Below are 25,305 nucleotides of genomic sequence, written 5' to 3' on the forward strand. Positions count from 1 at the left end.
ATCGAGGCTTGCAACATTCCAAGATATGCTGTTACTACTGCTATACTATTACTACTAATGCTACTACTACTACTACTACTACTACTACTCTTACAACAACTATAATACATATTTGATTCTGTAATTATCCTAAATATTTTTCATGCTTTGATTTCCCCAGGTGAGGGACTAAAAATGTTGAGTGTGTGTGTGTTTTATTTACAGTGGGGGAAGATAGCAAAGTAAAAGTAGTAAAGTACTGTACTTAAGTATACGTTTTAGGTATCTGTACTTTACTTAAATTTTAAAGTGGATACTTTATACTTTTACTTCACTACATTTGTAGAGCAGGTATCTCTACTTTCTACTCCACTGCATATTTGAACTGGACTGCAGAAGTATTTTTATTATTGTTTACGACCTGCTGAAAAGGCTGGGGGTTTATTTTTAACTCATTCTTAATTTCAGCAAACAAAAATATACAAATAAAAACAGCTAGAAAAAACCCCAACTGATTCATTTGTTTCTGTTTAACAAAATTCAGCACGAATCTTTATCAAAAGCACTACATTTGAAGCTTTATTACAATCTCAAAATCTGCATAAACTTTCTATTCTTTAAGTAAACTTTAGTATAATTTTTTTTTTTTTTTTTTTTTTTTGCCCTGGTATCTGTACTTTTACTTTTGAAACAAAATTGAATACTGGTACTTCTCAGAACCACAGATTATTTTTTACTACTACTACTACTACTAAATGACCTCTATTACTACTAGGCCTACCACTACCACTAATGGGGTGAATACAATGCCGTATTCAAAAACATATCAAATCAAGCCAATCAAAAATGTTGCATTTATAGAGATTTGTGAAATCAAAACAAAGCCATGTTCGATTTATATTCTACTTTTAATACTGTACGAATAGACAGACTCAGTGCATTTTAACAAACATTTTTAATATTTTCATTTCATTTATTTATGGAACATTTTATCACATATTTTTGATTATTATGCCTAACTACCATACCATTAGTTTCAATTTTTTTTAAATTACAATACATTAGACAAACAAAACCTAAAAGCCTAAAAGTGGGCGAAAAGCATCAAACCAGTTGACTTCCAAAATAATTCACAGCATTTCAGAAAACACTTCCAATATATTTAAAGGTGCATGATGAAACTTTTCTGCCAGCTTTTGTTTCCATAGAGAGGTTATTGTTTTGCCATGAATGTGACAGTATGATGCTAAACTTCTGTATAGGGAAAGTTCAAAAGAATGGTTAGAACATTCTATCTCCATGGAGACCAGCCTGACCCCATAAGATCATTTTTTCGAGATATATCGGAGCAATAAAACACTTGTAATTGAATAAATGTTAGGTAGTCAATGAGACAAGCAGGTGGCAGATGAAATGTTACATAGGGAAAGTTCCAAAGTATGGTTTTGATTTTATCAGTCTCCATGGAAACGAGCCAGTGACGACACAAGACCAAGACTTATGGCAGACGAAATGTTACATAGTGCAACTTTACATAAAAAACAGGCACTTTTGACTCATTTACTCTCGGGAGGAAAGTAACTGAATACACTTACATTACTGTAATTGGCTCTGTGCACAATAGCGCCCGGCAACCTCTCTGTTAGGGTCACTACTTCCTGTCCAATTGTATGACTATGTGGTTTTTGCCCAGTCACGTTAAAATTAATAAATATTTAAAGATAAGGAAGTGGACAGGGAGCTGCGGGTGGATTTCACTGACAACATGTTAAAAACTACACAAATAAAATTTATTACAGAGGACTCTTCTTTGTTTAGAAACAGATGTTTGTGTCTCAATGCTAACGCTAATGCTCATTTTGAGACATAAAAATATTAAAACTCCACAAACTTTTAAAAACTATTCTCCATATAAAACTAATTTGATTTGAATTTTAATAGGTTGTTTATTTTATTTTTTCTGATTTTAATGAAAGTGACTGTTAGCTTTGAGACACACTGAGCTAGCTAGCGTGCCGCCGTGCACAGAGCCTATTGAGTAGACTTTCTAGGTAATTGTACTTTTATGAGTACATTTTTCAACCTTGGTACTTGTACTTGTAACTGGGTATAATTTTAAACATATAATTGTAATGAGTTATATTATAAATTATACAAGTTACTGAGTTCCCAATTGCCCCTTCTGTACATGCTCCTTTTCATAGCGACAAACACACAGAAAAACACTGCATCGCCTGCTCTGATTGGCCAGGACTGTATTTTTTTCACTTTTACTTTTGGCAGCAGTACTAGTAATTGTGTGCATTATTAGCTGTGCAACTGTACCTTTACTTGAGTACAACTTTTCAACACCACTGGTTTCCTGAGAGACCGTGGGCACTTTTAATTATAGTAGTGAGTACAGTACAGTAGTCTTTATGGTGAAAATGTATATAAATATGACTCATTATGCTTCAAAATAAGTACTCTATTTACATGGTGCTATTGTTAATCCCCCTGTAAGGGTGATTCACAGTATAACCTTTTGTGAAATCATTACTTTCATATTTTAAAATCGCATCTAAAACATGGTAAGCAGCATTTTTTATATATACTGGTCACACTGAAATGGAGCAAAGGATCATGGTCCATGTAGTTTACCATCCACCTCCGACAACACAATATATGTGAGGCCCAGGTGTTTGACGTATTTAGTCCAAAATATCCAGACAGAGCTCAGTTTTCGTCCTGAAATTCGGCGCTCATCTGAAACAGTAAACAAAACCAAATTGTAAAAAATAAATAAATAAATAATTAATATTATTATGAAATTGAGAAAAACACGGCAAAGGAGTACAGCAGTTGTAACTTGCATGGAAGACACAAAAGAATTCTCAATCATAAAGAAATGTTTAAAAGCTACAACCCATAATTCTTCAGAATATTTGATTTATTTATAACCTGTGTGAAATGTAAACATAGCTAGCATCTAAAGACTACTGTAGGCTTATATATGTCGCAATGTAATAACATCTATTAGCATATTAGCATTTTCTTGAAAAGTTATTGATACTTTGCAGCTGATTTCATCAACATTTCCTGAGGGTGTGATGCTAACTGAGGCACTGCTCTGTCTGAAGAAGTGTTACTCAAATTAGACTTTAATCTGAGTTTTATTTTAAAATAATCTCACAATAAAGAGCTGATTTAGCAGGAACTACAACAGGTGAGCCGATTTGTGCTGTTTAACAAGTCCCTCTTGACGTAAAATTACACAAGCTAGCTAGCATTAGCCAACAGTTTCTCAGTTCACATGAAACACCTAAACAGGACAATAAAACACTTCTGAAAATGTGCTGTTTAAATCTGTTTTGTATTTTTTCTTGAGTTCTCAGACACTCTTAAAACTATTTTGGCTGTGTTTGCTAATGGGTGCATTGTGTCACCATGGTAACAGCTGAACATTACACCATACACGTCACAGCAAAGTATCAATATTTGATCTAGTATCTCTGTGATTGATTGATGTGGTCTTGAATCCAACCACAACCTCAGACTGCAGATTGAAATTACATTGTGCCATAAAAAAGTATTAGTATTATTAGAATATAAATATTTAAGCATCCCATCAGAATTGTGCTTAAAACAATCCCATATATGTTGTAGTTGATGTTAAAATACTGCAAAAAACTTGAATGGGAAATGAACCATAAAGTCTCATATCTTAATCTACTACTTTCAAACAGGAAATGGGGATTCATGCCAAATATACTGACGAGCAGAACTACCTGAACGTCAAACTCCCCATATCCAAGGAGGTTGTTGGCCTGGAAGCACAGCACAGAGCACAAGGACAAAAAGCAAAAGGTTCACAAAAGACAAAAGACAAGTCCTTCATGTTTCAAACATTGTGGCTACATTTTAATGCCACAGTATGTAACGTTTTTGCCAGAAAAAATAAAAGCATGTTTTTTTTTCACTTTAGATGTTTTTATTATAGTGAAAAACTTTTTCTTAGTTTACATGGAAATGTTGTTCCTTTGGCTGTAATATTCTGCACTATGGCATAAAACTATCTATCTCTGGGTAAAAAGTTCCGAGGTATGGTTTTAACTTTTATTTCCATGGACTTTCCACCTCCAGAAAGTTACATACTATCACTTTAAGTCTGCAATAGTCAGAATTGTGTTTTGAATGATAAAACTTTGAATGATAAAACTTCTATCAAGCAAAAATTTTGCAAATCCAAAGGTTCCTGGTTCAGTCTTTGCTATGACAAATGCATATTGTTTGTGACCTTGGCTAAAGCACTTAATTTGCTTTGCCTCCATTTCACCTGCTTCACTTCCAGTGCACGTGTAAAGTTATTTAAGATATGTAAGTAATTGTAAGTATGAATGGGTGTCTTTTTAAGTTTTAATGAAAGCATTAGTTAACAAATGTTAACAAATGACTGCAAGGTTGCACTCAGAATTATAAATCTTTTTGAAAAATGTCAAAAATCTTGCTCTGAACTCACGAAAGCGTCGATGTCCCTATGGCCCACTACCTGCTCCAGGACCCTGAAGTCGTCTGGGGACATGGGCATCATGTTGTCCTGCATTCTGGATGGATGTCTGGATAACACATATAGTCATTTGTATCTTGTTTGTACCTCACAGAAATATTATGATAATCCCACTCAAAAAAACATACACTTCAGACACAGATATGAGCTCTGTCTTCATGTAGCCACTCTTCTCAGTGTTCTCTACATCCATGGGCTCTTGAGCTGCAATAACAATATGTAATAATTATAATGTCATCCAAATACCATAGTATCACTGTATGCCGCAGAAACCAGATGTTTACATACACTATATAAAAACACACATACACTTTTTTTCTCACTGTCTGACATGAAATCAAACTTTTCCTGTTTTAGGTCAATTAGGATTACCAAAATAATTTCTATTTGCTAAATGCCAGAATAATGAGAGAAGGATTTTTTAAAAGACAACTTTTCATTACTTTCTTCAAAGGCAAATGTTTACATACATTTCATTAGTATTTGGTGCCATTTCCTTTAAACTGCATGAATTGGATAAAATGTTTTGGATATCTTTCCACAAGCTTCTCACAAACGTTGGCAGGAATTTTGGCCCATTCCTCCTGACAGAACTGGTGTAACTGAGCCAAGCCTTGCTCGCACATGCCCTTTCAGGCTTGCCCATAAATTTTCAATAGGATTGAGATCAGGGCTTTGTAGTCTGTCTTTTTTATGTTTTTTTTGGAGTAATGGCTTCTTCCTGCAGAGTGGCCTTTCAGCCCATGTCGTTTCACTGTGGCTAATAACCAGCTTCAGCCTGCATCTTCACAAAGTCTTTCTTCTTCCTCTTCAAGTGAAAGCTGCACTATGTAACTTTTCTGGTGGGGGCTTCGCAACCTGGTCTCAACTGAGATGGAATGTTCCATAGTATGACATTAAAATCATACATTTATTGATATATTGGTGTTTTAGGGCAATGGAAAAAAACAACAACAAAAAACATGCCTCCCTTCAAATCTGACCAGTAAAAACAAATAATGCCAGGTAAAACAATAATGCCACCATGGAGACAATCAGTTAAACCCTCCACCAGAAAAGTTACATAGTTACATGTTTACACATAAAAAATATTTTCATTGGGTTCAGTTTTGTGTAACTTCTGTGATACATCCAAAATATCAATATATGTGCATTATCCGTGTTGGGACTCACTCTCGGTGGGCTTGCTGTAGTACTTCCCAAAGGCCTTGTCTTTGGGGATGTTGGGGTAGAGGAAGCGCAGGGGGTTCTCGGGGATGTTCTCCACGGCCATCACCTTGTACGTGCGGATGATGTCAGGTAGAGTCACTGCAAACAGCTCCTTCTTTGTGTACGGCTCCACTGAACGGTACATGGGCTTTCCTACAGGGGGCAGTGTGAGCAGTTAGAGACCGATCAACATTCACTGTCTAATTTTAAAGTGGGACTAAACACTAACTAAAACTCCGCCCACATCCACATTTCAAACAGAGCACATAAACTGGACAGTGTGATTGGCCTAACAGGTATCCATGCTTCAAACTCCGCCCCTGCAGCCAGGTGTTTGTGATCAAAAACATCTGTCTGTAATCAGGTCAGTCCTGTGTGATGTCACCAACAACTTGAAATAGCAGATGCCACTGAAGGCAGCACACACTTAGATTTAGGTGTTTTTGACCACAAATTTATCTAGTTTAAGCGAGAAAAAAACCCTAAAACAGTCAACTACTTAAATACAACATTAAATTATACTAACACATTATGCATTAACTTTTAACTTGTTTTAATTTGATTTTACTGGAAAGCACTTTGGTCACCTTGAGTGTTGTAAAGTGCTCTATAAATAAATGTTGATTGATTGATTGATTAGATATATAGTGTCTTGCTCAAGGACACAATGTCAGAATGCAAAATATATTGTAGATAATAAAACGTATGTACTAGTCTTTAATGTAATTCATTATATACCGTGTACATCATGTTCGATCCAGGTGAATGTGATAGCGCCCTCTCTGCTGCTCTCACTGAAGCGCAGGAGGAACGTCCCAGGACACTTGTCACTGAGCAGGTGCTTTTCCCGCTCCTTACTGATGAAGCCCATGATGGAGCTACAACAAACAACATCATTACACATACCACAGGGCTGTATGAGAGCCATGTATGAGGCGGCGCCCCCTTCTGGAGGGACAGAGGAGGGACTCACCCATCGTTCCACTGGGCGAGGAGGTGACGTTTGATCAGGTCCAGGATTCCCTCGATCCATAGCCAGAATGGGAAAGCCTTCTCCACGGCACTTTGCTGCAAGAGACGTGAGTGAAGAAATTAAATCAACAACTGTTTACATCAAGTCACTGTGTTCATTTTGACAAGTTTTGTAAAGTAATCAGTAAAAATGTCATGCTAATTTAGTCATGCTAATTGGGATGTTTTTGGAGTTTGTTTATGGTCTAGTTTGAGGCTTAGGGGTTGAAAGGTAGAACTTGCATCTAGTCTCCATTAACTTATTCCTTTGTTCCTGTCATTCTTGTCATTCATTATTTTACAAGATGATCGGAACTTTAAGTTATGAAAAAGTTTCAGCATAGACTGTATAAAGATGTGGACTAAGGGAATGCGACGCCATCCATAGTGTCTCTAATCAAACGAACCTCATCAAAACTAAAATGGAGGGAAAATGGAGCCAAGTTCCATATTTGTAATTCCAACCACAAGTTTCATAGCACACAAAAAGCCAATTTGGAACGAGGCTGTTGAAGGTAACGTCCCTTCTCACCCGTGCCGCTGGTTTAGCAGGGAGCGGCCGCTTCAATCAAACCTGTTGCTAATGCTAGCGGGAATGACCTTGGGGAAAGAAGGCACCTGATTTTTTTCTGTTATTAATGCTCATAGCCTGATTTATGAACACAATAACGAAATAAAACCCCCAAGGTCATGTAGAGTGGGTTAATACAAAAATTTTAAGACCAAAATTTACGAGCCTGACAGTAGCAGTTATGGAGAGAGGGGTGACAGTTTATCAATACAAAGTGAACTGGAGCCACACTCGATGGAGCCCAAAGTGCACACATGTTCACTTCTTATTTGGAACGTGGCGGCTAGCAGGTTAGCTATGTCCAATTTTATGTACCATCTGAGTTTTAGCCACGGTTTAGTCAATAAAAATAATGTAATTTATTCATAGTTTTAGTTACTATGAATACCTTTTATTTAATTTTAGTGATTAAAAACATGACATTGATAAAAACTAAAGCAAAATATTTTAGTTGACAGAATTAACCTAGATTCTTACATATAAATGCACTCTTTCTCCCCTCTGTCATCCTGCCGTTAGCCACCTCCACTCATCTCCACCACACCAGCAGAATTGCTATCCTCCTCAGCCTCTTCATCTCCTCCTCTTCACAAGCTAGATATTTTAATAAAACAATCTAATCCCTTCCTTGCAAAATTAAGTTCTACAAATACTATAGCTTATACATTCAGGAACATTTTCAAACACCCAGAGCCTCTGAACCTGGCTTGCTCAAAATGTTATCACTGTTTCTTATGTTTCTATTTTTAAAAAACTGTATTCCTTTTTATGTCATTGTGATGTGGGGAGTGTATCGGACCTTACAAAACTTGGTCCAGGGAATGAGTCCATCTGGATTACGCTTTGCCTTGGCTCCTGTCAACACATAGTTACTGTTAGAGTCAACTTGCATGCTAACAGCACACCAGCCTTACTTCCTGGTTCAAGGATGATAAAAAGCTTTATAATTAGATGCAGAGCTACTTCTACAATGTTTATGTACTGGGGCAGAACACTTTTTACTTTATTGCAATTATTATGAAAAAACTGGTACAGCCCCTTTAATAACTAGGTATTTACGTAATTACAATGACCCATATTGGTTAACAGAAGTAAATTGACTTGTATATGATGTAAAATGGAGTGAGATTCTGACCCAATAGTTTGTCAGCTAGCATGTTGAGCTGCTCCTGGTTGAGCCCCCTTTTGGTGACAGAGGAGAACTGCCAGCTCAGGACCTCCGACAGCTGGGACCACTTGGCGGCCGGAGGAGACAGGAAGAACTTCAGATTCTACAACACAGAGAGACAACTTAGGAGCAGAGTAAGACATTTAGTCATTAAAAAGGTTCACTGTGAAACAATTCCGCTTGTTTATGTTGCTAAAAAATACCCTGTGAAACATATTCTCCCTGTGAGTGGGGTCACCTCTCCACAGATCGGACCTGTAACTTGCTTATCTCCTTAGAGTGGTTATTGCTTTATCTGCACAGTATGGTATTAAATTTGCATGATTCAATTATAGCTTTCAATTGTTTGTAATACCTTGTAAAACACACATTCTTCCTGTGAGCGGGGACACTTCTCCACAGATCTGACCTGCAACTTACCTTTCTCTATAGTATTTAATGCCATACGTTCTACGCAATAGACTATAATGGACAAAGGGAGTGTGACATCACCCATAATGTTCGGTTGCAACTAAGTGAAGCTCAGCGAGGCTAGCTGTTATAGCGGCTAATCTGCAATGTGGGACCATATATGGAACTCCAAGGGTGAAACCAAAAAGCCAATTAGGAGCAAGAGTGTTGAAGGTGCACGCTACCCCCCAACTCGCACTGCTGTTTTAGGAGCGCTTAGTAACAAGGCTGTCATTCAACCTGTAGATTGGTCTGTCATTAATGTTCAGATCTTGATTTAATTACAAAATACACCAGGGTCATGTAAAGTGGGTTAATATCAATATTTTAAGACCAAAGTGATGGGGCTCACAGCAGCAGTTACGGAGAGAGAGGTGAAGATTTTTCAATAGAAGTGGAAGTAGAAATTTTACTGTAACCAGAGTTGCATATATATATATATATATATATATATATATATATATATATATATATATATATATATATATATAGTGCTGGGACATACCTTTGGCTCGGTGGTGAGCATGTTGTACCAGAGGATGGAGGCCCATCCGCTGGGCAGCTGGCACACGTTTGAGATGACTACCACAGGCAGAGAGGTGGCCTAAAAACAAACATAGTGAATCTTTAAACTCATAAATGATTGGAATACTGATCCTGGTTGTTGCGGTGACGGTTACCTCCAGCCGGATGTCTAGCCCACTTTGGTTCAGTTGCAGCTCTGACTCAAAGCTCAGAGAGTGAAGCTCCTCAGTTACAATCAGAGGAACCTAAAGCAAGTACATAAAGCTGAAAGACTCATTCAATACAATTACATTTTTCCCAAAATGCTATGACGTAATTACATAAAGTTCATATGACAAGTTAGAATTCACTAAAATGTACTTAACATATATTTAAGGTTTTGCCCTAGTTTTTCTTAGTTTGTACATTTTAGTGAAGGTTATAATTTTACTTGGGGGGAAAAGGGCACTTTTTGTGTAAAGATTGTCCTTGGAATTTTGTGTATCAACACAGCCCTAATTCTTGTATTTTTCAAATTTTTCTTTTCCAAATTATCTTAACAAACTGCCACTTAACTGGTGTAAAACTATAATAAATATTTACCACAGAAAACACTCCTCCAAACCAAGTAATAATTACAAAAACATGAAAACCTGCCATTTGCACTTAAAAGTAAAAATGCTAGTTTTTTTAACAATAATTATCTATTTGATCTTACCTCGTTATGTTTGTTTCCTGCTACTTTTTGCTCTTTCAGTTGCTATACAGAAAAAACATATCACATTATTCAATATCACTCATCATTCAAACACTACATTCTATTCACTTTAAAGAAGACACACTGTGCAAAATCAACTTTTTAGAGCTTGTAATCATGTTATAGTTGTTTCCCTTCTCATTTAACAGCTCAAAGTATTTAGAGTGATTCATGCAATTATCCATCAATTTTCTTCTGCAGCCCTGGGATGTGGGGGCTGCAGTCTGAGCAGGGACTCCCAGACTTCTCTTATCCCAGACACTTCCTCCAGTTCCTCCAGTGGGACCCCAAGGCGTTCCCAGGCCAGCCGATAGACATGATTCATGCATGTTTGAGTAATATTTATTCTACATTCAAGACGTCATTGCTCCGTTCAAGTCCCATTCCCACCACCGCCATTACACGCCCACTGCTCTCTACTTACTTTGTTCTCCAGTTTTATTTTCTTATTTTGAATTGCAATTTAAAATGTCCAAATTATAACATAATAATCCTCAGGTGCCATGGATGACCCACAAATTTAAGAAGATCAGCTTACCAAGTGTCTGAACTCTGCCGCTAGACTTCCATTAGACTCCTCCATGTTCATCACTTTGGTATTTGTTCCCAAAATGTTGAATTTACGGATTCTGAAATAAGATGAGGTCCAAATTATGCTGCCAACTTTAAAATTTCTTTGTCATAAATAAAAATAAAAAACTCACCCTTTCTTATCGGTCACATCCCTAGAAAAAAGATTAAACCGTTAACATGTTAGCTATGCACTGATGTATTGTATTGTACTGTATAAATACACAATCTTACTTATCAAACAAAGCCTTGACTTTGAGTTGGTAGTTTAATTCCGGCAGTTTCACCAAGAATCTGCAAAAGACACAAATAACCAATCAAGTTCTTGTCATAACACCTACCCAAACTGCATGAACTCTAATAATTAAAGTACCTAATTTTTCCATGCATTTGAGCAAAATGTGTCTTACCCCAGTACAGATATATTGTATAAACAGCTCTGAGGTCAAAATAAGTCTGCTGTGTGCTGTCTGCGTCTAATTATAAAGTGCTTTATTGTCCAAGAATCAGTAAGGGCACGGTTAGCATGGTAGCTGTTAGCAAAACTCCGCTCTGGCCTCTGGAAATTGTAAAAAGTGCTTATAAACTCATCTTGGTGAATAATTAGGATGTTCTAAATGCATAAGATAAGTGAAAAATAACTTTGAGATACATGATTTGAAAACAGGCATGTCCCATCAGGAGGAGGCCCCAGGGGAAGACTCAGCAGGGACTCAAGGAACTATGTCTCTCAGCTGGCATCGGAACGCTTTGGGGAGGAGATGGAGGAGGTGTCTCGGATGAGGGAAGTCGAGGAGTCCCTGCTTAAACTGCTGTCCCCACGACCCGGCACCAGAAAAGCGGAAGAATGCGGAAATGGATGGATTTGAAAATGTCCTTACCTTAGCTTTACTGTGAACTGGACTCCCGTCTTGAGCACCAGGGGCCTCTGCGGGTGAGTGGGCATGCAGGGCTGCCTCTCCACCACCAGGGAGCTGTGCACAGACACACAGACACAGAGGTCAAACACACGTGTTGGGTGAGGGAAAGCAGCTCTAAGTGGTTGGTTGAGTGGATATACTTGGAGAGGAGGTTCTTGAGCAGTTCCAGAGCCCGGGCCTCCAGGAAAGCCTTCTTCTGGGTGATGGGGTCGGAGTCATAGGTGAACATCTGCTCCAGCTCCTGCAGCTTCTTCAGGTGCTGCCGGACCTGCTGGAGGCACTCGGCCACAGCGGTGAACCTGAGGAGAGGGGAGGGTCAGGTCAAAAGCATACAACACTAAAAAGTAATATGACTAAATAAAAATACACTACCAGTAAAAACTTTGGACACACCATCTCATTCAATGTTTTTTTCCCCTTTATGTTTACTGTTTTCTACATTTTATACATATGGAAGACATCAAATATATGAAGCAAGATATATAGAAAACAAATGTAAATAACTCTACTAAATATTTTTCGATACAGCAAAGGGTGGCTGCTGTGAGGATCGGTGAAGAATTTAGTCTTACTCTTACTTCATATATGTGACATCTTCTGGGTGTATATAAAATGTACAAACGTTTGACTGGTAGTGTATACACATTGCCTTTTTATGTGAGTAAATGATTAGGCTTGGGTAGCAGTAACACAGTTGGCAGAGACATTTATCCACAAACTTATGATTTTATGATTTTAGAATGCTTTTGTGTCCCTAGGGAAGACAGTTTATTCACAGTGTCTGTATATACAGGTATGAATGAATATTTGTTGAGTTTTCCAACCAAAGAGCAGCAAAATCTGTGACAGTGCTAATATCAGATCAGTGTTGGTAGTTCCTGTGTCTCACCAGTTCTGCAGTTGGTCCACACATGCGTTGGGGGGTCCTCCGATACAGGCAATCTGCTGCCTCTGCTTCCACTCTGGCAGCTCCTCAGAGACCAGGTCTCCCACTAGACCCTGGCTCAGGCTCAGCAGCTCCCCCAGCTTAGCCACCACGTCCTGGGTATATGATACAGCTTTAGTATACCATTTCCTATATTTACCACAGCAGCAGAATCCTCGGCCTCCCCATCTTCTTTTCCTGCATTAAGGGAATTTCAACCCAAGCTCATTCTTTCAGTAATTTGTATATTAGACCACACAGATTTGTATGTGTCTGCTTAAAAGGCCCTATATTGTGCAAAATTTACTCTCTTAAGCCATGTCAAAAACATACCCAGAATATTGTTTTGTTTCATTAACACATTTGAGTAATCCTTTATCTGTCTACATCTCCAAAGCTCAAAATGCTCCATTTCACCTTGTGATGTCATGAAGTGGTAGTTTTCAAGATAAGAGCTACGTTTTACCCTTTGTTCAGTAGAGATTGGCAATTCCAGGGCTGAAATCATCCAAATGATTCTAGTGAAGGTGTATTGAGTTTAAAAACACAGTGGAGTATAAAAAAAACAAATAAAATGGTCCCTTTAAGATGACCCATTTCACGCCAAGATGTGAGAATTGCAGAAATTTGCTCTAAACTTCTGCTAGAGTTTCCCCATAGACAGATCCTGACCTGTCGTTTGGCTTTGAGCTCCAGGCACATCCGGCTGAGGTTCATCTTCTCTTTCTCCAGCTCCTTTGGTGTCATTCCATTCTTCTCATTTTCTGCCAACCACAAATCACAGTCTTTCTTTAACTGAAGCATACATACATTTTATCAGTATGTTTTATTTATGCTCACCTGTGCTCTTAAGTGTGTTCATTTTGAAGTCATACTCGTCCTGTAGGTCTTCTAGAGTCTTAATGTTCTGATCTGCTGACTGAAACCACAATATTTCGTCCATCAAGTACATTATGTAGAATAGATTTCACATTTCATTTAATGGCATTGTATCAGATTTTTACCAAGAAAAACATGAAAAACACAACTACGGTAGTTAATTTCAAAAGTTAGTTATTAGTTAGTTTATAAAACTTTATTCTCCTGGAGACCAAAGTATAGTTTTGCAGTGAGGGTAAAGCTAACAACAACACTAACACACACTTCTTGATTATTGGACAATAAAATGCTTTATAATTAGATGCAGACAGCACATAGTCGACAAATTTTGAACTGAAAAGAAACATTTTGCTAAAATACATGGAAAAAATCAGGTACAGGGTCTTTAAATATTCAGGTTTGGCATGTGACTCCACAGTTAAACATTAAAATGCTTACACTTCAAATTCTTATTATTTAGCACAAACAGTTTTCATGGATATATTACAGTAAGACAAAATTCACACAATTTTGTAAAAGGAAGTTAGCCAAGACCACTTCTGCTTTATTTGAAAATGTTTACAGGGAATATGAGCCAGAGGATCCATGGTAAACAGTCAGATTTATATAGTGCTATTCTATGTTCAAAGCAATCAAAGCATTTTACATCATGGAACAACTCACCAATTCACACACACCAGTGTCACACACCAGGGCTGAGGGTTAGGGTTAAGTGCCTTATCCAAGGACACACCCATAGCATTCATCTGTGGGAGCTTGAATGGCACCACCAACCTTTGGGTCACTGGTTCTGACTGCTCTACCAATGATGTTTATGTCGAGAGCAGGATTGGAACCGCCAACCTTCAGCTCAGTGGACGAACAACCGTCCACTGTCCGTCCATACAAACATGGTGTCCTACCTGAACCTTCTCCTTCATCTCTTTAACTTTGTTGTCCAGCCTCTGCTTCTCCACCACCATGGCTGACACCATGCCATCTCCCTCCTGCTGCAAATGCAAATGTATCAAATCAGATACAAATTTTTTTAAATCTGCTTTTTAACCTGTGGTACCTGGCGGGGACTGAGTTTTGTCTTAGCTTTCTGGCGCTGAAAAGCTTATTGCTGTTTACATGAGCTGGAATAGCACATTCTACATGAGGTGGGAATTATTGAGTGTTATTTTAACATGCAAAAAAATAATATCAAGTATACTGTTTGTAATAAATGCTCTAAAAGAGGCAGTTAAAATAAATATATAATAAAAGTATGTTGTAATCTTTAAAATAATTTCTGGACATTTGTGAGTAATTCTACAGTTCTATCCCATGTATCGGACAATTAATCCTCACCACTGAAAGACATGGTTTAACACATTTCTGTTGGATTGACATAATATCACCTGAATTTTGTTATTGAGAAACTCTAAGAATATTGAGATATTCATAATACCCCTCATGTAGTACCTCTGCACTTTTGGCTATCTCCAGGATCTTCTGCTCCTCCTTCAGGTTCCTAGTGATGATCATGGCCATGTGGATTGGGTCTTCTTGAAAGCGGTCCTGCACAGATAGCCCCTCACGTTAGCGTTAGCATTAGCAGATAATCACACCATATTGATGTCCTTGTATGTTACCTGTAGGTTCCTTTTGATCTTGCGGATGTTGTGTTGGAGCAAGAAGTTGTTCTCTAGGGCAAAGCGACTGTGCTGGTCGTCCAGTTGGGACAACAGCTCGTGGAAGCGCACCGTGGCCAGGGAGTCGTTGTACGCCACTGCCTCCCTGGTAAGACACACAAAAAGCAATATTTGTCTTCTTCAGAGGTTTCAGCTTTCTGCTATTGATGATATTTTGAGGATATTTCTGCATTCAAATTGTTAATTACTATGACAACTGTCCAAATTTTTAATCAATATAAAACCCATGGATATATTCACTCATTGTATTGTTGTCGTTTAGATGGGAATAATATGTTGTCTACAAGATAATGTTTTTGAAGTTTTAGTATGGTTTAGTACATTTCTTTCTATAAAAATATATATACATTTTGTCAGTGTCACTTAAATAAACTACTGTATTAAGCCTGTTTTAAAAGTTGAGAATGTAAAATTATATTAATAGTTCTGACCAGTCAATGCTCTCGATCCACTTGCTGAGGTACTGCCTGATGTCCATGGGGAAGGAGTCATCATAGAGTTGGTCCACCTGCTCCAGGTACTTACAGTCCAGCATCTGCAGCTGGTACCACTGTGCCATCTACAGAACAAATAAGCTTCAATGTGATATCTGAATGAATCTTACTATTTTTTTAGGGGTGGAAATTAACTAAGTAAATTAATTAACTACTCATATTACTGTAATTGGGTAGGTCTTTTTGTTAATTGCACTTTTTTGGGTGGATTTTTATACTTGTACTTGAGTATAATTCTTGCAATTGTAATAAGTTACATTTTAAAAGATTAAAAAATTACTAAACTGAGTACAGCACACGTCCCATTTATCCAAGCACATGGCTGTCTCACCTCTGATTCACCTCTGTCTCACCTCTGTCTCACCTCTGTCTCACCTCTGTCTCTGCTCCTTTCTATACCCACAACCACACATAACACCACTGCATCGCCTGCAGATTGCAGTTCACCGAATATACAGATTATGGTTTAAAGCCACTCAGTTTAATTTTACACCACTGAATTGATAAAGTTTTGTATAAAATAGTCATCTAAAATGACACTAAAATTTTAACTTTTAACACAAATCTTCAGTACTGCCATTTTTACACTAGTATCACCCCTACAATTTTGATGTCCTCTTCATGGATTTTAGGAATGTTACATGATTTGTATCACATTTAATAGGTCTAATAGTTTAGTAGTTTAATAGTATACATCAACTAGAGTTGCACAGTCATATCGAAACGCAGTTTGAGTTGGAACAATTATCAAACCACAAAGGCTGCAGTTATTTAGATAATAGAATGTCCTCTGAAAATAACAAGATATCCTGTGTTTTTATATTTTCATATTTCAGTCTTCTCTCAAATGTTGCCTGGAGTTATAATAAAAGTAAAATGTAAAATCTCTCAACTGGACACAAAGACTTGGGCTGTAGTGTGAAAGCACCCATGAGGGACCCATTAGGGTCCCATTAGGGGCCCATTAGGGGCCTGAATGATTATACCAAGTATGACTCAGGTACCTAGTGTAGCTCAATAGACATAGCTACAAACATATTGCAAATCTTATCACAATTGCAATTTTATACAATCGTGCAGTCCTAATACCAACCTATCTCCTCCAATCATCCAGTTATCTGACAATGCAGCATCTATACAGCATCCAATTCCATACAGCCAACAAATCCAGTGTAAATGCCCACCTCATGTCATTTTGAACTCATTGACTCTGTAGAATGTAACCAAGATGACAGTCAAAACTCTTCATCTGTCATCCTGTCTATGATTTAAAGACAATGAAGGTGTGAAAGAAAAATTGATCAAGTTTATTTTAGCACCATAGGAGCGGCCACAGTCTCTCATTCAAAGAAACAGAAACCTAAAAGCAGAGGTGATGAGCGACAGTTGCAATGCTCAAATAAACTTTATAAAACTAAGATAGGTCCAACGCACACTACTGACCTACAACACGTGTGCAAACCATTTATGTGTGCCGTATATGGCGCAGACTAGACCAAAGAATTTAACATCATCTGTTCAGCATCATCCATTTGAGCTGTTAGATACAAGTCAAGCAAATCATGAAACAACATTGTACAGGACAAATGTTATGCTAACTTTCAGTAACACTGTGGTTCTGGAGTTTTTGAAGGTGAATAATTAAGCTTACAGACTGTATTTATTCTCTTGACTTTACAAGATACAACTAGACTTACCTTCACAGATCGTTCCTCAGCGACACAGAAGAACGGTACAGACAAAATAAAATGTTTATTTGTCAGGTAAAAGACACATCCGCTGAGCAGCTGCCTGTCTGTGCTACTGTAGTACCTGTAATAACACGGAAAATACTCCAACCAATCACCATGCGGCATTCATAACTTTGGCCCGCCTCTTAGAACTATGAGCCAATGAAATCTGTCCAAAATCGGCTGTTCAGTCTGTGAGCAGGAACTCCAGGAACTGATAATATATATGCGGTTGGTTTCATTATATTTCAATTTGTTTGGCACGAACGTCACATTTACAGGCAAGCTTCGTTTTGTTATAACTGTCTAAATAAAACAAAGCCTGAACTAACTGTAGATTTTGTGAACAGAAGCATCGTAGCGTTCCTATCCGGGGAGGACAGGTTAATGTCCGGAACAGCCGCTGTGGTCACATGTTTTCAGAGAAAGAAAGTAAGCCATACAGCTCCATGCAGCTCTGTCTGAAACTGAAACTTACCTGACTGAAATGATGACGATGGTATATATGTAGTCTAGGAAAATGAAACTTGTATGTGAGGAAAATCAGTAAACAGAAACTATTTTACCAATTTCATTTAATTTGACAGATTAACATCACTGACTGCTTTTTTACAGTTTGAAACTTACTTTACATGACTACAATTCATCTAAACTGTCAGTAACTCTCTCTATTAGAATAAAAAGAATGCACACGTTCCCCAATGATGGCCTATGTCTTTATGTTTTGGCTTAGCACTAGCATTAGCCAAAAATATTTTCTAACCCTCTGCTAAAACTCTTTCAATGATCCATTTGTCCCAACACTGAGCATTAATTTCACTGTAAGACTATAACCTTCTTGGGCTTTTAATTGACATGTGTGTGTATATATATATATATATATATATATATATATATATCAAATTTTAGAATCCATTGTGGCCCATGTGTCCAGAAATTTGCCCACCCCTGGGTTAGCCTAAAACGGTTAGCCTAAAGGGGTTAGCCTAAAGGGGTTAGCCTAAAGGGGTTAGCCTAAAGGGGTTAGCTTAAAGGGGTTAGCGGCCAGGTGCGTAGAAACCTGCATGTGCACATGCAGGTTTATGAAAGTCAAAAAAGTAAGATGTTGACTTGGAAAAACACTTTTTTTTATATGTTCACAGATCACAGTTGGAACAGAACCCAAATCTCAGGACATCTCAGCATTTAGGGTCAGAAACCCCATGTGCAGCACAACAACATGAAGCCATCTGCTCACTCAGCCTCCCTCCCTTGATTTTACATTCAAACAATACAAATACATGTAAGTGCTGTTCTCAATATATCTGGCCCCTAGGTTATGGTAGGTGTAAAACTTCAACACAGTTTATGTTGCATTAGATGTTTACATTCATCTACAAAAGAACAGAAAGTGCAATACTAATTTTAGTGAAGGTGCTTTTTGTCATCAGGTTAATGTGCAAATTCCTTTTACCTGTGCAGTGTATCCTTCAGGTATAGCTACAAAAGCATCATGTGTATGTGGCACTGGGCGCCATGACTGAGGCTGCGCTCAAACGTTCAGGAGGAGAGAGTCATGTCCGTGTCACCCAGTTCATGTTTGTCTCAGATGGAACAGTTCCCTGCAGCGCTCAGGCTCACTTCAGGACACGCTTTCATAAGCAGCTACACTCTCCTCCATCACTCAGCCATATTCAACCCTCTACATTTAGGTCAGTTAACTTTAATGTGCCTTTCAAAGTGAGCCTGGCACAACCAGACTCCTCGCAGTATAGCGGGAAGTCTGGATCTGGAGTATCACTTTTTTATTTTTTTGGCCATCAGTAAAACATCACTCAAGTCTCAAGTACCCATTTGTTCATAAAATATACTCACAAATAATACTTTTGCCAATTATAGAGATCTTTCTCTAAGATCTAACAAGTGATGCACTAATGATATCCACATGTTATCATTGCAAATTAATAATTTGTGGAGCTACAAAATTCAAATTCCTCTCCGAGAGGACTTCAGGATTGCGGACCATGGTAAAAAGTGTTCAGGAGCAGCCGCAGTGGTCCACCACCATGGAGGGGATCTTGCCATAGATGATCTGCTCCTTGCGGTTGAAGTAGAGCATGTTGATAGGGGACATCTTGGTGGGGGTGCAGCAGGGCCCGGCCGTGCCCCTGGGGTTGGCTTTTATCACCAGGTGGGCGTGGGGGTACTGCTGGTGGTGCATGAATTCGCACTCTCCGGAGCAGTAGTTGGCACGGTAGCGCTTTGGGGCGATGATCCAGTCCCAGCCAAATTCCTCAAAGTCCACAGTGAGCGGGTAGCGGCAGCAGCGTGTCTCTGAAGACTTCTCATCACAGTTCAGACCTACGTCACGCCGGGAACGCTTGGGGTTGTCCAGGATCTTCACCTCAATGAAGGGTTGCTGAGGAAAAGAGACATAGTGAGAAGAGCAGTTGCCAACAGTCAGCCTCTGCCTGCTGGTGGCTTTACCAGGCCTTCCTCCCCGGGCTCGGCTGACTTCACAGCCAGGTCTTCTCCCTGAGAGTCAAAGGCGTTGATCTCGATGCCATAGTTGTTCTCGGGCTGTCGGAGCCAGACCTGCAGCAGAGACTTGATGTCCACACTCTGCCAGGACCCTGCCCCTGTGTCGATGTCCAGTTTGAGGGATCGTACCCTCACCCTGGTGCTGTTGCCCTCTCTGCCCGGCCTGAGGTGGGAGATCTGGAGGAAAACACTGCTGACCTCGTGGGGCGGGCGCAGGTGCACCCACAGCTGAGCACTTAGGATGTTCCTGGGCTGGATCTTTGGGCTCAGGCTGAACAGGCAGCAGGTGAACAGCTGCTGTTGGATTAGCTGATCCGCTGAGGCACAGTCAGAGCAGAGGTACAGTTACTTACTCAGCATTGATTTCAACTGTGCTTATCTCGGTATACTGGACACACTATTTTGGGGAACTCAGAATGTAAAAATCTATACTCATCAAAATAAAAATGTGTACAAGCCTTAAACTTATTAATCGATCGGTATTTAATGATGGACATTCTTAAATAAAGTTCATATTTTGCCTTATAAAACAAAAAAACACAATTTCTTTACTTCCTAAAAGAGAACACTTACATGAGTTAATAACATGAGTGAATGTAGTTGTAAATTGTTAAGTGTGGTGTGTTTACGCTTGGTTGCCATGGTGATGATGGTCTCGGTGCTGGCCCGTTCCTCTTCCTCCACTCGGGGGTCATACTGGTCTAGTAGCTGGGTGAGCGGGGGGGCTTTGGGCAGCAGCGTGCGGATCATGTCCCGGCTGATGTTGGGGGCCCGCTCCAGACGCAGGATACTCAGGATCTGGGACTTGATGCTCTGGAGGCGCAGGAGTTTACTGTGCTCACGGAAGTCGCAGGGAGAGCACTGGTCGGCAGGCTCCAGGGTGGGTGGGGATGTCCCATTCAGGCCAGCACACCAGCCCCCCCACACCAGCAGCACCAGAAGCAGGGAAACAGGCAGCGACAAGTGCATCCTGAACCAAGGGGTGACGGCTCTGTCAGTGTCGGCTCCAACACCAGCCCCAAAAGTCCAGCCTCTACAGGACCAGGGACTGCCCTTCTCCCTCCCTCCACTTCAGAACCGGGTCTCTGGGTTTAAACTTTCACAATCTTCAAAACACCTGTGACCTAAAAAAGTTGGGTCATTGTTTCAAAGTTTGAAAAAGTGATTTGTTGATTTTGTTGAATTTGAAGATAACACTACAAAAATTGCACCTGTTGTTATACCTGTCTTTGGTTCTAATCATGACTGATTTTCTAGCACTATTTTACTCACTCTACCTTTAAGAGAGGTCCTTGCACAATATAATTACAGTTTACTCCCATTCACACTCAAACTTGTTGAGCAAACTGTGAAATCTTTAAAACTCCAACATACAAAGCCACCATCAGACAACACTGAAACATTGAAGACAATATTTTGTTTTTTGGTTCATTTTTAATCAACATGGGATGCGCTAGATCAATATGTCAATTTTTTCCTCCAAAGCAAGACGGAAGGATTAAAAATTATTTCCAACATGAGACCAGATTGTCCATGAAGCAAGTGGAGGATAAACTGTTGCTGCCCACAGTTTTCCCAGAAGAGGTTTTGACCCTAAAAAGTAGTGGACCAATCATTTCGCTCTGTCAGAAGATGGTAGAATTTCCAATTGTCAATCAACCAATCATATTGCTCGACCGGAAGGAAGTGGACTGTTTGATACCCAGTGTGCCAATCTTGTCATTTGCTCAGAAAATGGCAGAAGATGTTGTGGCTCAGGCTCTTCAACTCATGTGGACTGTGGAGATAGACTTCAAGGAACTGCCCTTTATTGATAATGATAATGATTATATTATATGAATTTGTATGTGTTAACTCTGGCCACAAGGGGTCAGAAAATGAACAAATTGTTACTTTAAGTGGATATTGTTATTAGAGATTTTAGTTATTTTAGCAATGGAATTCAGTAAATGCATATAAATAGGCTTTGTTTTAGCTATTATTATGTTATTTTCCATGTCGAGAGAAGATGTACACTTTTATTATTTACCGTTCTGTAAATGTTAATATACTGGATATACTTTGAAGCTAATTTGCATGTGTTATTACCACCAGATGGCAGTATAGATTGAGAAATCCATTTCACTCATTGTATTCTTACATTTTTGACACTCAAAATAAGTTAACTGCTCATGGCTCCAGGGCAGTTTCTGTTGGGCACGTCAGGTGTAAAATCCTCCAGCTATGTTAATCCTAGCTCAAGATCTGGAGATGGTTCCCAGGTGCTGTACGGCAGTAGCTCACTACTCCTTGTATTAAACTTATTTTGCATTTATTGTATTACATGTATTTTATTGTATTCTGACTGTGAGCAGGGTTGTCTCTCCACAGATTTGACATGTGATTTGCCAGGTACTGCCACTTGCTTGTCTCCATAGAGATAGATTGTGGAATACTACAGGCAAAACAATAACATAACCATGGAGAAAATTTACATTGTGCATCTTTAACTTGTTAAACTTTACAGTATATATTTTAGACCTAGTAACTGATACCTGGTCACACGAAGACAGCGGCAACCACACCCAAAGGTGCACACAGCAGTAAACGGGGCTGAGATGAAAGGGGTGGGGCTTGGTTTGTGGTATGACATGATGTGTTCAAAAACAATGCCTACATGTTAGTGTAATTACATAATTTGAATAAAACAAAACTGACATATGTGTTTTTGTGGTTAAACTGCTAACAACTATGGACAGAAGACTGCACCATGTTCAAAACTGATGACAACTGATCTCTTGTAAAACTTTGATATTTAATGTTGTAAGTTTATATTTCACAATTAATTATTACATTTTAACAAACAGAGACAAAAACACAGGGACATAGTAACATAATTTTATTTATTGATCATTTGAATACACATTTATTTTCTCTATAATCTTTGCATAGTGGCATAGGCCACTGGCATTCGTTAAAACGCACTACCTACAGCAGGCTCTTTTCCCATGAATTTGTAAAAAGGACATCCAGTGGTGCTCTCTCAAACTTCTGCAGGGTGGTCTGTAGCCTGTAAGACAAAACTCAGGGTTAGAAACCAGATTGAGGTGTATCTAGGCTACAGTGGTGTATTCCTAACAACAAAATAATTCCTTTCAACCACTCTTTGAACCGCCATCTTAACGTGGAGGTTTGAGCACCTGCTGTGTTGTCAGTGGCTTAATGCTCCTGGTAGGGTCACCCATGGCAAATGGGACTAAGACTAAGAAGCCCTTTATGATGAGCTCTACATCAAGGCTAGTTACTTCACCTTAGCGTCACCGGGCCCCACCCTGGAATCAGGCCTGAGGTGGGTGCACGGCAGCAAATGTCTGGTGGCTGGGCCTTCTCCCACAGGGCCCGGCACATCGTAAAGGAGCAACGTGGGGCTTCTTCCCGTGGACTCACCACCTGTAAGGGGCCAGTCCAGAGAGATCTGGCCAGCAGGTCTTGATGACCAGATCTTCGGGCATAGAAACTGGCTCTGGGGACATGGAATGTCATCTTGCTTGGGGGTAAAGGAGCTTGAGCTTGTGTGGGAGGTTGAGCATTACAGACTAGATATAGTCAGCCTGTCCTCCCCACACAGCTTGAGTTCTGGAACCCCTGTCAAGGGGTTGGGCTCTCCACTTATCTGGCATCGCCCGCGGGAGAGGTGGTGGGCTTGCTTATTGCCTCAGAGCTCAACCACCACATGTTGGAGTTCACAACAGTGAATGAGAGGGTCGTGCCCCTGCGCCTTTGAGTCAGGGACAAGTCTCTCAGTGTTGTGTTGGTTACAGGCCAAGCAACAGTGCAGAGTACCTGGCTGAGTGGGTGGTGTACTCTGGACAGTGCACCGGGGATTCCGTCTACTTGAGGGACTTTCAGTTCCTGCTTAGACTTCTGCCCCGGCGACATGGCCCCATATAAGCAGAAGAAGACATAATCTCCATATCTAATTACATTTTTACTAACTTAATGTTAACACTATCGTGCAAGAAATATATATCTTATGATCACAGCATTTTCACAGAATATGTGCCACATGTATAGTGGGATCTCATCTTTGAGGTAAAACAAACACAAAGCAGACAGAGAGAGACTCCTCACCTTTGCTCTGTCCTTCACCAGCCTCCTCTGCCATGCCCACGGCCACGCCCGTGCCCAGGGTGTCCATGTCCATGCTTGTGCTTGTGTTTGTGCTTATGTTTGCCATGTTTGCCTCCATCACTGCCACTGTCACTGCCACTACCTCCACTGCACCCACTGCCCCCACTGCCCCGGCCCCCACTGTGGTCTCTTCGGCGGTGGCGCTCAGAACTGTGGTCTCTGTCCTTATGGCCCGGGCTATGGTCCCGGTGGCCTGGGGAATGGTCCCGGTGGCCTGGGGAATGGTCCCGGTCCCGGCGGTCGGGGCTATGGTCCCGATGGTTCGGGGAATGGTCCCGGTCCCGGCGCTTGGGGCTATGGTCCTGGCGCTCGGGGCTATGGTCCCGGCGCTCGGGGCTATGGTCCCGGCGCTCGGGGCTATTGCTGCGTGGCTTCGGGCAGTGGTCATCATCTTTTCTGTAAAAGTGATTCACAGAACTCTGAGTAACTTTTAGGATTATACTTGAACAGACACAGACAAATGAGTGAGGTGCAAATGAATTGTAGATAAGACACTGGCAGGCAGAGGCACCTGGAATGTGCAAAAGGGAAACTATAGACATGTGGAGGAGACTGGAAGGAGAGACTGAGGAGGCTGATTGTTCTGCTGCGGTAGGAGAAAATGTATTATATGTATCAGAGGTAAATGGTTGAGAGGTAAAGCTGACATCAGGAAATTAGTTAGCCAAGTACAGCTGTAACCACAATATAATAAGAGACCACACAATTTCAATAGTACCAGCCAATTCCAGACCCAGGCCTAATAACAAAGCAGCATTCCACACCCATGATCATGCTCCTTCTCATAGGTAGAGGCCTGGCTCCTATGAAGAACAGTTTTGGGTATGAGGCATCTGGACAGTCGCCAGTACTTCACAGGACTGATATATTCAAACAGTTACTCATCAGATATAAGAGTTACCAGCACCATCTCAAAATATGAGATCATGAGACAACAAGTTCTAAATCACACCAAGAAAAGGTCTTATGGTCTATTCTTTGTCTTACCTCCCTCCATGGCCATCTCCCACACCAAAACCATCGCTGAGGTCAAACCCAGATGGGTGCTTGTCACCTAAAGTCAACCAAAATGATTAGCATTACATCCAGTGTACAAATCTTTAAAATTATACTAGCTCGTACGATGGATTCCTTTGAGCTCCTACCTGAACCGGTGCTGAACATTTTGCAGAGTTGTGCGTCGCTGACAAAAGTAGGACTTGCACAGGTATTTTAAGGAGAGTAGG

At 39.9% G+C, this 25,305-nt stretch overlaps 3 protein-coding genes across 4 annotated transcripts in view; all 3 read right to left on the reverse strand.

The window, feature by feature from the left end:
* arhgap1 (Rho GTPase activating protein 1) overlaps positions 1 to 25,305 on the reverse strand; it is a 69,389-nt gene that overhangs the window by 5,119 nt on the left and 38,965 nt on the right. The gene's annotated exons all lie outside the window — the stretch shown is intronic.
* stat1a (signal transducer and activator of transcription 1a) lies at positions 1,742 to 17,472 on the reverse strand. 2 transcript variants are annotated; one of them, XM_033977733.2, is made up of 25 exons: positions 17,357 to 17,472; positions 15,597 to 15,724; positions 15,106 to 15,250; positions 14,936 to 15,031; positions 14,392 to 14,478; positions 13,451 to 13,529; positions 13,283 to 13,374; positions 12,575 to 12,726; positions 11,826 to 11,984; positions 11,647 to 11,739; positions 11,000 to 11,059; positions 10,900 to 10,920; positions 10,734 to 10,824; positions 10,157 to 10,198; positions 9,615 to 9,704; positions 9,440 to 9,538; positions 8,452 to 8,587; positions 8,116 to 8,171; positions 6,708 to 6,802; positions 6,473 to 6,612; positions 5,699 to 5,887; positions 4,654 to 4,729; positions 4,478 to 4,574; positions 3,747 to 3,785; positions 1,742 to 2,724 (listed from the first exon to the last, which is right to left on the reverse strand). In XM_033977733.2, the coding sequence occupies exons 2-25, from the start codon at positions 15,722 to 15,724 to the stop codon at positions 2,695 to 2,697; spliced, it is 2,292 nt and encodes a 763-aa protein (XP_033833624.1). In that variant the 5' UTR covers positions 17,357 to 17,472; the 3' UTR covers positions 1,742 to 2,694. The 2 variants fall into 2 exon arrangements, with proteins under 2 accessions (XP_033833624.1, XP_033833631.1); XM_033977740.2 differs by lacking the exon at positions 3,747 to 3,785.
* Positions 19,298 to 21,237, reverse strand: LOC117383845 (growth/differentiation factor 8-like). The gene is made up of 3 exons (XM_033981087.2): positions 20,539 to 21,237; positions 19,856 to 20,226; positions 19,298 to 19,787 (listed from the first exon to the last, which is right to left on the reverse strand). Exons 1-3 carry the CDS (start codon positions 20,876 to 20,878, stop codon positions 19,407 to 19,409), a joined length of 1,092 nt encoding a protein of 363 aa, XP_033836978.1. The 5' UTR covers positions 20,879 to 21,237; the 3' UTR covers positions 19,298 to 19,406.

Source organism: Periophthalmus magnuspinnatus, chromosome 2 (genome assembly GCF_009829125.3).
Source record: "Periophthalmus magnuspinnatus isolate fPerMag1 chromosome 2, fPerMag1.2.pri, whole genome shotgun sequence".
Lineage (NCBI taxonomy): Eukaryota > Metazoa > Chordata > Actinopteri > Gobiiformes > Gobiidae > Periophthalmus > Periophthalmus magnuspinnatus.

Coding starts and splice junctions, on each gene's coding strand:
- LOC117383845 (XM_033981087.2), bottom strand. CDS start 20,878: ATGCACTTGTCGCTGCCTGTTTCCCTGCTTCTGGTGCTGCTGGTGTGG. Junction 20,227..20,538: donor CATCACCATGGCAACCAAGC/GTAAACACACCA, acceptor ACTGTGCCTCAG/CGGATCAGCTAATCCAACAG. Junction 19,788..19,855: donor AGCCCGGGGAGGAAGGCCTG/GTAAAGCCACCA, acceptor TCTTTTCCTCAG/CAACCCTTCATTGAGGTGAA.
- stat1a (XM_033977733.2), bottom strand. CDS start 15,724: ATGGCACAGTGGTACCAGCTGCAGATGCTGGACTGTAAGTACCTGGAG. Junction 14,479..14,935: donor AGATAGCCAAAAGTGCAGAG/GTACTACATGAG, acceptor TTGCATTTGCAG/CAGGAGGGAGATGGCATGGT. Junction 4,730..5,698: donor CTACAGCAAGCCCACCGAGA/GTGAGTCCCAAC, acceptor TTGTTATTGCAG/CTCAAGAGCCCATGGATGTA.